General features: G+C 40.5%; 1 protein-coding gene across 1 annotated transcript; it reads right to left on the bottom strand.

Moving 5' to 3' along the window:
* Positions 1–7,187: 7,187 nt before the first annotated feature.
* On the bottom strand, positions 7,188–12,392 carry LOC118791227 (APC membrane recruitment protein 1-like). The gene is made up of 2 exons (XM_036548523.1): positions 12,272–12,392; positions 7,188–10,762 (listed from the first exon to the last, which is right to left on the bottom strand). Exon 2 carries the CDS (start codon positions 10,658–10,660, stop codon positions 7,310–7,312), a length of 3,351 nt encoding a protein of 1,116 aa, XP_036404416.1. The 5' UTR covers positions 10,661–10,762; positions 12,272–12,392; the 3' UTR covers positions 7,188–7,309.
* Positions 12,393–12,705: the final 313 nt, after the last annotated feature.

Here is a 12,705-nt window from a genome sequence, read left to right as displayed (position 1 = left end):
TCTCAGTAAATATGGTTGTTCTGGCCAATCATTCTGACAGTATAGCGTACCAAACCAATTCGACTGGGTAAGAAATTGTGTACTTTCCTAACAATGTAAAGCAGTGAAGAGGTGATATTTTTTAAAAAAAATATGAAGCCTACAGGCACATCAGTAAGAACTGGAGGTTGTCGCAAAGCAAAATAAGAAAAATGTAAAAGATCCTGGGGAGAGGGTATGCAGATTTATTGCAAATGTTTGGTTGAAAAGATACAGTACATGATGGTGTCCAGCCCAATGGGATGGTGTGCAGTAACACTGTAACTTATGCCCTGAGAGGACCCTCAATACTTCTGCGCTCAGCACTGCTTAAAATGTCATATTAACAGCTGGATCAACATTTCAACCCAAATCCAGGCATGACAAAATAACAAGGAAACTAAAATGGCGTTCTCAATCCTGAGTAATCCAAAGAAATCCCAAGTGATACTGCTCAGGCCTACGTGTTCATTATGTATAAACAAACCAATCTGGTGACAATGTGTAAGGCAGGCTGGAAGCCATTTGTCTTCAGTCTGCTTTCTCGACATTATCAATATCAATCCTCCAGAGAGCTTGATTTGAGCTATAAATGTATCATAAACTATGTGTCAATCATGTCCAGACTCAGACAGGGCCCATTCTGATCTGTTTCTACATTACATAACGTTACATTATTTGTCTGGGTTCAAGGGAAGACTGCCACATAGGTAAGACTTACCGATAGTATCAAATTAGTCTTTTTTTGGATTTGATCATTGGAATATGCCACAGGATTGTGTTCAGCAAATATATATGCATAAATATAATACAAGTAATTTGGCTATTGACATAATGAAGTCTGAGGGAATTGGCTGCACAGTTTTGATAGTCCTGCCCTATCTGTTTTCATATCTGGGTGTAGAAGGGTGTTACCTATTGCAAATTGACAACACAATGCGAGTATTAAGATTTATTTCTTCAATACAACACAACATGTAGTGCAAAGCTTGCATTGCATTGCTCTGTTCATTCTATGGGCCATGTACATTCCTTTATTTTGTATTTAGTTAATGCATTACTATGTCCTGATTCAAAGAAGAGTGATTCAGAGAGAAGTGAGTGATGGATATTCTTTCAAATTTTCTCTGCATACATCAGCACAGCCATTACTACTAAGTGCATGTTTACAAACTCCAGCCATTGTATGCATGCTTCTCTGGCGTGCTGCCACCTCGAATCTTGGGATGCGGTCTTCTTACATTTAAAATGTCACCGCACGCAGTCAGAATTACATTCGCCATACGCACTGACAAAAGACAACTTGTAGGTGCCCAACGGACATATTAACTCACACGTTTTTTTTTTTCTTTTTCCGAAAGCATTCTGTCACTTACTGCTTGGCTTGCGCTGACTCCGTCCCGTTAAAATAATTAATCATATAACGGCAGAGGGCTGGCTGTGCTCCAGCCTGCCAGAAGCTGAATAATTCAGGGATAAACACTTCAAACGGCAGGCTGTTCGGCACGTCGTGGAGAGTGAGAGAATGGGCAGCAGCTGATGGGACAGGAATAATAACGTTGCATCTGCTACCTTTCGCCTTGTAAACTGCATAGAATGGGATAACAATCGTTACTTTTGTTACAAAAACGGTGAGGCTTCCCTTCTTTATTCCCATTTTCAGCTTTCTGTCAAAGCCTCTTTTCTTTTGCTATACCATTTTTGTTGCAAATTTAAAACCTGTTCAACCGTTGCTTTAAATACAGTGAGAGGGAAGGACTAATGAAAGTTTCAAATCTTTTTATGCACACTAATCGTCTTCTCAAGTTGTGTTCACATACGCATGTTTGCTTTGAACGGACCTCATTTGTTCTCATCTTAAAATGTGGAAATGTGGTATATGTGAACAACAGCTGAATATACTTCAAAGAAGAGGGGCAATTTGCTCTGATACAACAGATATTTCACAAAAAGAAATGTGACTTCTGCTTCACTTGATTTGTTGCATGGCACATTGTCTCAGGTACTATATAAACCATAAAAAAATGTTCACATTGATTTAGCTTCCAGCTAAACTTGTCCTGTTTACTGTCTGGGTTCTGGGGGTTCACTTAATAGTGGTTGTACACCACACACAACACATAAATGACCTACAAAATATATCACAGACGTTGGCCATTATCAAACTCAACTTTGGCTGCATTTTGTGTATGGCTCAGCTCCCCCGATTGAAATTATTGTTATTCCTGATTATGTACATTACTGCGGCCCAGGAGTGAAAGCGTTCATAAAAAAAGTAACGTGTCCAATTGACTCAACATTCGCTCAAGATGGTCATTTTCAGCATTAAACCATTCCCAACTGTCTGAATAGCATCAAAGATGGAGGACAGGCTAAAAAAGCATTCTACAGTTTCCTGTGTCATTGGTGGGGCATCAGCAGCTGGTTTAGACTCTATCCCCTGTTGAGTATACACTACAGGCTGCATGCGACAGACAGCATCTGCTCCAGGACCAGCTCCAGCCTGTTTGGCAAGGTAGCAGTTCAGGGTGCCAACATGGAGTCCACTAAGCACTGAAGACTGTTTGTGCCACATGGTGTCTAACTCTTGGCAGATATTACCCTTTGTGTGGTGCTTATTTATTTTTTACATTGATGAGGCCAATGTAATTTTTCCAAGTGCACATTGTATTGAGACAATGAGACATTATGACTGTGTAGCAGCGGTACTGAAGAATATTCAGTAGGATCCAAACAGACCCAGCTGCATACTATTGGGTAGTATAAATGTATGATATACGATTCTAGGTAGTGGAGCGGATAAAGAAAAGAAGCAGTCTATTTCTTTCATGGAATCCATTCTTGCAAAATTTCACTGGTCACACTTGATAATTGGCTGCCTAAAATGTAAATCCTAACAGGCAAACCCCTTCTGGGTTCAGAGGTGTTGCTTCACCCAACAATCAACTGTGACATCATTGTGTTGTGTCTACAGGACTGAATTTAGTTTGAACAAACATGTCTTGGTTCCATCAAATGGGGATTTGCCTGTGGTGAGGCATATACCATTGAACTGAAAGGTATACAATTGTATAATGTAATAAATGTAATAAAATTGTAGTTGGCGCTGCAGTGTAAGTTTTTCTGACTGCTTGCAGCGCAGAAGGCCAATTTCCAAAATAGTGTATCAAAATAAAAGGGACAGCAATACAGGTGAAATCATGGCACAATGTACATCCAAACACCTTTAAAAAGAAAACCTTAAATGTGTAAATATTGATATTTTATCTACATTTACACAATGGACAACATAATTGAAAAAGCAGAGCCACCAACATTATGCAGTACAGAAAAAATGAAAACTGAAGTACCCTTACAGTTTGACAAAATATTTGACTGCAATCTACATAAACAGTATATATTGCTCAATTAAAATGTACAAATTTTCTCATATTATTGATTTGCAGCTCATAACAGCAAACAGTACTAGTGTCCATGTACTTCAGTGAGATGGCAAGGTAATCCCAGACTTCCAATACAAACAAAGCATTTCATCTTATTCTGATTACTAGTTCACTAAGTTTCTAACTTAAAGCTAACAAACTGACTTTCTTTCACTATTTTGCTAGCATTCTAAAATTAGCAAACTATCTAGCTTGCCTAAAACTGTTGGTGACATTAGTAGAGCTACCAAAAAGGATCAGCTAGTACACCAGCTGCTAAATTACATTTACATAATAATTTCAGAGAAATCAAACAGAAAATAATAATAAAAAAACTGATGAAAAAACATTTCAATTACCCTCCCCTTGCAATATAGACTTCCCCCATAAATATTGATTAGCACAGCTGTTTTAATTAGTGCTTCCTTCAACAAAACATGGGATGGTCAATGATATTCTTTAGCTGTACCAGAAATCCTATCAGACTGCAGGGCATGCACATGTTGTAGAAGAGATCTTAAAGTGGGGCTTCACAAAAGCCATATTAATATTGAAGCAACCGTGTCTTGTCAGTCGCTGGCTCAACCATTAGCTCTCCATAGAAGAAAAAAAAAATCTATTCTATCCATACAAATGTCTTCTACATACTGTATCTTAGGGCTGTGGGAGCCTCAGCCTCCCATCACTGGGAGAAAAGAGTGAAAAACATGTCAGAGTAGGACATGAAGCACATTCTACGATGCAGCAGAGCCGGAATGCTGGAACCTGCACTCCTTCAATCCCATAATCCACCATTCAGGGGTAAACAGTACTGATAAATTTGAAATATCTGTATTAGTATGTGACACTGATGGTTTAACCTGAATTTTAAATATCATATAGTATAAGATGGGGATGGGGATCTGCACTGTGCACACATTTAAAATAAAAATGCTTATTAAAGGAAACAAAGGTAACAACCATGCTAAATGAAAGCCCATGCAGACACTGTAGAAGGATCAACAGTGATCAACTAACAGAGGATCTGGATTGCATTGAAATTTTGCAATGTGGAAAAAAGTAGTAACCAGTAGAAAGGCAATCAAAATTAGACAGTTCTTTTGTTCATGTGATGAATACACAAACATTTTACCTAGGGAAATGAAACGGAATAATGGACAAGTTCCCAATTGCAGTAAAAACCTTTAAATTTTGACAAAATTAAACATACAATAGTCATTTCAGATCTTTCTAAAACACTTAAACAGCTCTTACTCACAAAGAGAAAAAGGCTTCATTTATAAAAACAGATTCAAAGTTGCAGACTTCACCATTTTCAATATTTTTCAAAAGCAGATGGAGGAGGAGGAAATTACATTTGTTTAAAATGAAATCATCAGTCAGCATTTAAGCACACACATATAATGGCAGGGACTGACTTCCACATTAATATTTACAAGGAGTATGCAAATACTTTTAGACAAAAGCTGCCATTGGCCAATAAACAATCCGGGATAAAACCAAAAACCACAAAATAAACATAAAAATAAATAATAAATACACTGGGGATATTCTACACTATACTGAAAAGACTTATACAAATGTCATAGGAAGAGATGTGACCAGTTTCCAAAGAACACGTTGATATGTTGTTTCACTTAGAAGGCACTGGAGTACATACTGTTATGCTGATCTAAAGCGACAGCTGACAACATTTAATACATTACCTACGCTAAATGTGCATCCTGTACAGATGTTGTACAAGGAAGACAAAAGGCCTTTGTAATATAGTCTTTCTTAGTGAGGTTGTTAGACTGACAATGAAATCTGCACTAGTGTGCTTTTGCAAGTGCCCCTCTGGAGTGTTCAGCAACTCAGGGCAGCTTGTTATCTTGTTATCTAACTGCATCAGACCAGTTCAGTTTGGCTGGAAATGGTTATGCTTGGGAGCACTCTAGTTTTGCATTCATAGATGAAGCATAATATGCATGATTATCTTTTCATGTTCTGCACTGCTATATTTAAGTATAAACTGAGCAAAATATCCTACACTCTGAATAAGCAGCAATATGAGCAGCCTACAATACTGAGATGAAGAGGGGAGGGAAGCTCTATCCTGGTACCCAGTCTATGAGAAATCAGCAGCCCTTCAGGACAAACACAGAGCAATTTTGGTGTTCTGTACCACCATACTGCTTACTGCTCTACTAAAATACATAAGGTGAGCGATGAAGATCTCAGTCAAGGAAATTTAAAAAAAACTGAAGCACTTCCCAATATGGGCAGCAGATGACAGGGAACTAACTTTGAGAGCTAAACTTGTATCTACCCTAAAAGGATACTGTTACCTAGCAGACCAGGCCTCAAGGCTGCTAATGAAATGAGGCTGGTTAACAAAATTAAAAAAAAAAAAAAAACCACTATGCTAAACTATGCTGTGTCTCTCATGCAGTGAGTGATATATCTGCATATTTTTTGACATTATTCAGTGCTTTCCTGTCTCTACATTTTTTTAACATTTCTTGCCTTCATAGAATATATAGTGTGTAAAAGGTTTCACACAAGTGCCTTGCATACTTACCAAACCAAGGACAGAATCAGGCCCAGGAAGCCAAATGTAATTATTATCAGCTCCAAATGTTGCAAATTGACATGAGGTAAAATACTGTTTCGGTTACCAGCTCTCAGATAGGAATGACAAAAGAATGTCTGTCTAGCACATTTGACTGAGAGTGACTTTTGTCTTCGGTGATATGAAAACAGTCCATCAACATCAATAGGCTGAAGCCACATTTTTGCTGTTTCAGACATTTCAGCTTCAGTACAGAAGACACTTTTAAATGTCAAGTTGCAATTGTGGGACCTGACATCAGCTGCATTTTGAAAATGATTCATAGCCCAAGCAAAATCGCACATCCAAGGTATCATTCATCACAGAGAAAGACTTAAATGAATTCTTTGCGCAACTTTCGCATTATTCATAATGACACTCAAAACCAAACCAATCACAACGTTCATTGTTCACCCATGGTGTTCAGCAGTGTAAACGGCTGCTGTTCCACATTAATCAAACAAAAACTGTCATAGGATGTACATTCCATTTACTCTCAGATTTTCCAGCAGCCTTAGAAATGAGACACAAAAACCTTGCAGCAGGATGCTACAACTCTGAAAGTAAATAGATATAAAATGTTCAAATTTCCCCACAATCACTACCTAAAACAACTGTTAAAAAAGGATCTCCACGTGAATTTCAGTAAATACTAACAATACCACAGCAGCACTACCTATATGCACAATGAAAGGACAACGCAGACAGACAGTCCTAAATGAACTGGTAAAATTAACAGGGTGATCCAATCAAAGCAGCACCATGGATTGCCCTCTATAGAAACCAGATTAAAAGCAAGACCTGCACAACAACACTGAATGAATGTTCCTTTACATATTAAAAAAACCCTTCTCCTTGAGTGATCCAAAACTGGTCAACAAAACACAATAGCAGAAAAAACAATTATGAAATAAATATTTACACAATACTCCAGTATTACGGTGAATGCAAAGAACTGCAATACATTCTGGCAAAATGGATCATAAAAGTGTCTAAAACCATCAGCACTCCTTTTCTTCAAGAAAATAAGGCTTTATGGCTACGCTCTGAACAACATAGAACTTTCTGAATTCACAAGATACAAAAGTAGCCCTGTTTTTTGTTTTTTTTATGTAATAATAAAAAATGACAAAGGTGCAAACATGAGACGTGTACTATAAAAACTATCTGTAGGTGATGTAAACAATGTCTTTGGTGACACATGAAAATACTGTTAGCCAAAAAAATATAAATAACGCTGTCAAAATACATTTAGCATCATACTCAAAGGGTCCAGTCTCTAAACATTACGTTTGTGACATCCAACATGCAGAGGCACACCAAGTTCTTTTCTGCCTTTGCTGGTAAGTTCTCTGAGCTCCTTGAAGACTGCTGGGTTGGAGGTTTCATTTGCGTCAGACTGAAAGTGAGGCATTCCCCGAGTGACCCCTACAGGCCTGACCTTGGGGTGCTGGAGGGGAGAATCATGGGGCTGCTTTGCAAAAGATTTCTTTGACAAATTCTCCTGGTTCCTGTTGTCTAATGCTGTAACTTGAAAAAGCTCTTTACATGTGTGCTCTCCAAGGATCCCAGATAAATCTGGATCAGGCGGAGAGAGGCGGTGACGACATGGTACTGGCAGATGTGACGATCTGGCCATCTGGCCAGAGTTAAGCAGCATAGAATTACAGCACCATGTGTCCTGCACCGCGCACTTTGAAATCTGGGGTCTGATTTTGCACTTGGTAGCTTGTCCTGTAGGCTGTAGTTTCTTCATCTCACTGCAGGCCGGTGTGGCCCTTTCTCTGTCTAAAGCACCCTGGACTTGAACTTCCTTCTTACCTATCAGACTTGGCACTGAGCCGCCTGAAGTTTCTGGTTGCCATGACTTGTCGGCTCCGACCTCTGTTTCTGAGCTGGCAAAGGGCCCATTCATTCTGAGGTGGAGAGAGGCTGTGGTCCCAGAAAAGTGCTCGGATCTGGGAAGGGGAGTCAAAAGAGGTCTAGCTTGTCTTTGTGTGAGACACATGCCTCTCAGCTCAAGTTCCAAGGCATCTGTGTCTAGGGATCTACTCCTCCTCTTTAATGTTAGCAGGGCTGGCACAGGTGGATCGATTCCAGCAAGACCAAAATAACGTGGGAGACTAGCAACCCCAAAAGTGTTACTGATAAACAAACTCTGATCAAAGTCATTTAATGTTCTGTCATCACATTCAGCAAAGGCGTCCTTCTGTAGGTAGCTTTCATAGGCAGACATATCATATGGTGATTCAGCATCCTCGTCCATAACCTCCATCTCAAGCTCCATTTCTATCTGGGAATCACATTCCCCCTCGTTTTCCATATCGAATACATCAAACGTCACCATAGACGGAAGAGCATGCACATTTTCTGCAAAATCACTTGGCTCAGGACCCATGAAACTCTGAGATATATTATTTAAGAGCTCAGAACGTTTTGTGAAGTCCACCAGTGCTTGCGAAAAGCAAACAGCCTGTCCATGTTCAGCTCCCTCCTCCACTCTGTTTGAAGACTGCATTTTTTGATTTTCTGACAAATCCCTTTGATAGTCTTGCTCTAAATGTGGAGTTAAATCTTCCATTGGGTGAGATGTCTTTGTGAGAGAGGCACTAAAAGCTACATCTTCCACTGTTATGTTCAGTGGATCGATGTCAGATACCTTAGGGATGCAGGGGACACACTGACCATTTTTGTTTCTGGCTGTAAACTTACTCGATCCATACAAGATGTTTTCCACTTTTGGATTTGTTGTCCATGACACCTGGTGCCCCTCTTTAAGGCAAGCTTGTTTTTTGTTAACTCTCGGCATACATTCCTTGGTGATTTTTTCTGAGCAGAATCTGCCCTTATCAAATATGACATGCTCCTCAGCAGTTACCATCTGTGTGTCCTGCCATCCACAACACTGTCGTGTTTTAGTTAATCTGCCCTCTTCAGGCCCTGTAAGACCGGATTCATGGATGAGACTATGACTGCTCTTTGTATCACAGCTCTGCAACATCAAAGGTAAAAACTCTGGAGGAGGAAAGGGACTTACTAAAGAGGATTTACTCTCAAGAGGAGTTGTTGTGAGGCTGTGTTCAGGCTCATAGAGCTCATAGAGAGCATCGCCACTGTAAGTGTCCCTCGGTAGTCTTTCACTTCCAATCCTGTCACTATCATCTCCTCCTTCGTCATCTGGTCCTGGGGTGATTGAATCAAAATAACCTTCGTCACTGTTAGGGACTGATCCTTGCTGGTCACTTTGAGGGGTCAGCACATCTCCTGGTACAAGGAAGGTGCCTGTGTCAGCTTGCAGGAGACTGGAACTGCCAGCAGTGTCCAGGTGAGGAGAGGGTACGGATGGCACTTCAGAGGTAAGCCCAGTGCTAATAATGTGTTTACATGGCACCAAACCTTGCTGTCCCCTGGGAAATCTGTCTATGTCCACCACAGCTTTACTTTCCCACAATCCCCCAAGGTAGTCTTTGTCTCCCTCATCAGGGACGGCCATTTCTTCTCCCCCACCTTGGTAATTGACATAGCAGGAGCTCCTTTTGCCATTGCTGGGATTTTTTTCCTCTAAAACCGATTTATCGGCAAAACTGTCCTCATTCTGGTCGGCAATGACATCTCCACAACCGGTCAGCGAGCCAAAGCTTTTCAGAGAAGATGTGTCACCAGATATCACACTAATCTGATCAGGTGTCTGAATGGAGGGCTGTTCTCTACCTGCATATTCCAGGTTAACCATTGAAACCTGACTGAGGTCCCGATTTGTATGTGGAAGCTTCTCATCAAAGTTCTGGACATCTGCTATCACCTCTACAGTCGCACTCCCACCTGCCAGGATCTGATCTTCCATTAATAATTTCACACTTTCCTGGGCATTTATAGGAAGACCTTTTTCACACACAATGGCTTCCTGAGTTACTTCACATGTTGCTAAACTGTCTCTGACATTTAAAACAGGCACCTTGGGTTCACTCAAACTACCTGAAGCATTACGGTCATGTGGATCAATCCTGCATTCAGCAGCAGGTACTACATCTTCATGAATGTCGCCAGATAATTCAAAACTCTCGTGTTTTACCGAGTCAGCATCTCTGTCCTTTCTGGAACACCTGAGGCTGCTGAATAACCCTTTAAACCCTCTCTTTGGTCGGGGAAAGTTGAAGGATTTTTCCCAAAACGGTTTATGATCACCACCCAGTGACGGCAGGCGAGAGGACACACCTCCTTCAAGAATTTCATTCATTGCATGCGAGCTCTGGCAGCTCACCAGGACTTTATCTTTATGGCTGTGGTACTCAAAGTCGCTAGTGGGTACATCCCCCACTCTTCTCCCTTCTTCCCAACTGACCTTGCTGATGCCATCATGAGTTTTGCTCTTGCTTATCCACTTTTTTAGCCCCTTCTCGTTATTCTTTTTTCTACTTCCAAAGAAGCTGGGCAGGGTCCTGCCAACAAAGAGCTTGAGGGCTGTCCTCTTCAGTGTTCTAGCTGACTGTAGCTCAGGAGGGGAGGTGTCACATGAGGTGTGTAGAGGTGGGATCATGGGTTCAGAATGTTGCCCCACTGAATTTTCTTCACAGCCTCCAGTCAAAGGTCTCCCCTCACCCATCATCTTGCCTCCTTTGCTTGCTTCCATATCAGCGGCGTCTGCTGGAGGATATGCTCAAACAGGGACAAAGCATGCTGAAGGCAGTGTCTTCTTTAAAGCAGAGCACAAACACCTCTTTGTTTTCTGAAACTGCAAACAAAAGAAAAAAAAAAACAGATTAGGTCAGTCTTGGCTGTACAAAATGGTTTTAACTAGGGCTTGTGCAGGTTTTCCATTTTTCTTTGGGTTACCACAGCTGAAACACAATGATGAATTATTTATTAATGATCATTCCATACAAAGTGTATAATATTGTCGTCAAAATTCAAAAAGTGTAAGTGCATGAGGCTGGCAACAAAATTTGTCTGAATGTCAACTTGCATGTCAACTTCTTATGACCTGGCTAACGACTGAATGCATAAATAAGTATCAACCACCCTGGAATACTAATCTTGACCAGAAAACTGGGCTCATGTTTAACTGTAGTCACTCATCTGACTTCAGTAATGACTATCATATGCAAAAGCATTATAACTTTTTTTTAAAAAATAAAACATCCTCCATTAGTCCCTAACGCATATTTGAGAGGATGCCACATGGGTCAAATGACAGGTTTTATTCCAGCATCAGTCTCGCCCCTTATCCAATGGGCAGTAGAGATCCTTTAGTGCAGCGTTTCCCAAACCTCTCCTGGAGAACCACTTGCCCTGCATGTTTTAGATCTCTCCCTGCTCCAACACAGCTGATTTAAATGATCAGTTTGTTATGAAGCAGCTTCAGGAATTCATAGCGAGTTGATCATTAGAATCAGCTGTGCTGGACCATCTTCTGCATCTTCGCCATGTTTGTTGCTGCTACCTAAACTGGGGGATCTCCTAATAATCCAAGTCAATTCACAGAATAGATGCCAAATGCTGTACTGTACGTGAGTTAGACAAAGGTAATGGTTTCCAGCAGGAATAGTATTTGAGAGAAAAAAAATCCACCCTGTTGTACAGCCGGGGACTTTTTTAATAAAAAGTTTTGCAAACAAGCTGCATGTGTAACTCGCCCTTAACCATTGCAAAGTTCAACTCCAAACAGTTGGGAGCACGGCCTACTCCAGGAAGCGCGTTATAAAAACATGCAGAAACGATGTGAACAACTACTCCAACGGGACTGTGTTTGGATCATGGAAATGCAACTTTTATGACCAGACGCTATTCACATTATACTATTCGTTCATCCCCAAAATTATACTACAACTGCGATGAGCTGACAATACACCAGCACGTATAAAACATGCCTAATGATAGGACAGAAAGGTCTACCCAAGGGGAACGTTAGCTAGATAGCTGGCTTCAGAATTAATAGATAGCCGATGTAGCACTGATCATTATTCATTAACGTTCGCTTATCTGATTTCTGAGACAAAAACACTGGTTTTAACCTGTCTGGCAAACTGAGCTACTAGCGAGTTACATCTGTAACAAGTGACCTGATTCTCAATTAAATAGGTTTCAACAAAGTAGCATTTTAAAATATAACTAACAAACCAGCAAGCTAACCGATTACTCTGCAAGGGGAACTTGTACCTGGGTCGCTAGCTAGTAGGTATCGGCTAGCTAAACCATCGTTTGCTTCTGTAGCGTTACAGTGGTAAAACATAGAGGGACTCACCCTTAATTACGTCTCAGTGGTATTATATTTACAATCCTTAACTTAGATCCACTTCACACGTTTCCGTCCGCATTAGTCTTTCCTTTACATCCCATAGTCTCCTGTTGGAGCAAGCGGTAGAAAGCGTTCATACCTGTTGTAAACAGAAAACAAAGGCTGCACCGCGTTCAACAGATAATGAATGATGGAAGAAGCAGCCAATTGGACAAGAGAAAGGAAATCTGACCAATGATATAAGGCGGGTGGGACGTACTCGAGGAAACTACACTGTATGTGAAACATGGAGCAATCAGTGCCATCTGTCGTCATACTTAGTGGGGTTTTTTTTACCAACTCCTCCTAAATCTAAAATACATAAACCAAACCCACAAGTTACTATTTTTTTATTGTCCAGTCCATTTGACAGTTTTATTAATTAGTTTTTTTTAAATCTA

Source organism: Megalops cyprinoides, chromosome 16 (genome assembly GCF_013368585.1).
Source record: "Megalops cyprinoides isolate fMegCyp1 chromosome 16, fMegCyp1.pri, whole genome shotgun sequence".
NCBI lineage: Eukaryota > Metazoa > Chordata > Actinopteri > Elopiformes > Megalopidae > Megalops > Megalops cyprinoides.
This window is presented reverse-complemented; position numbering and strand designations above follow the sequence as displayed.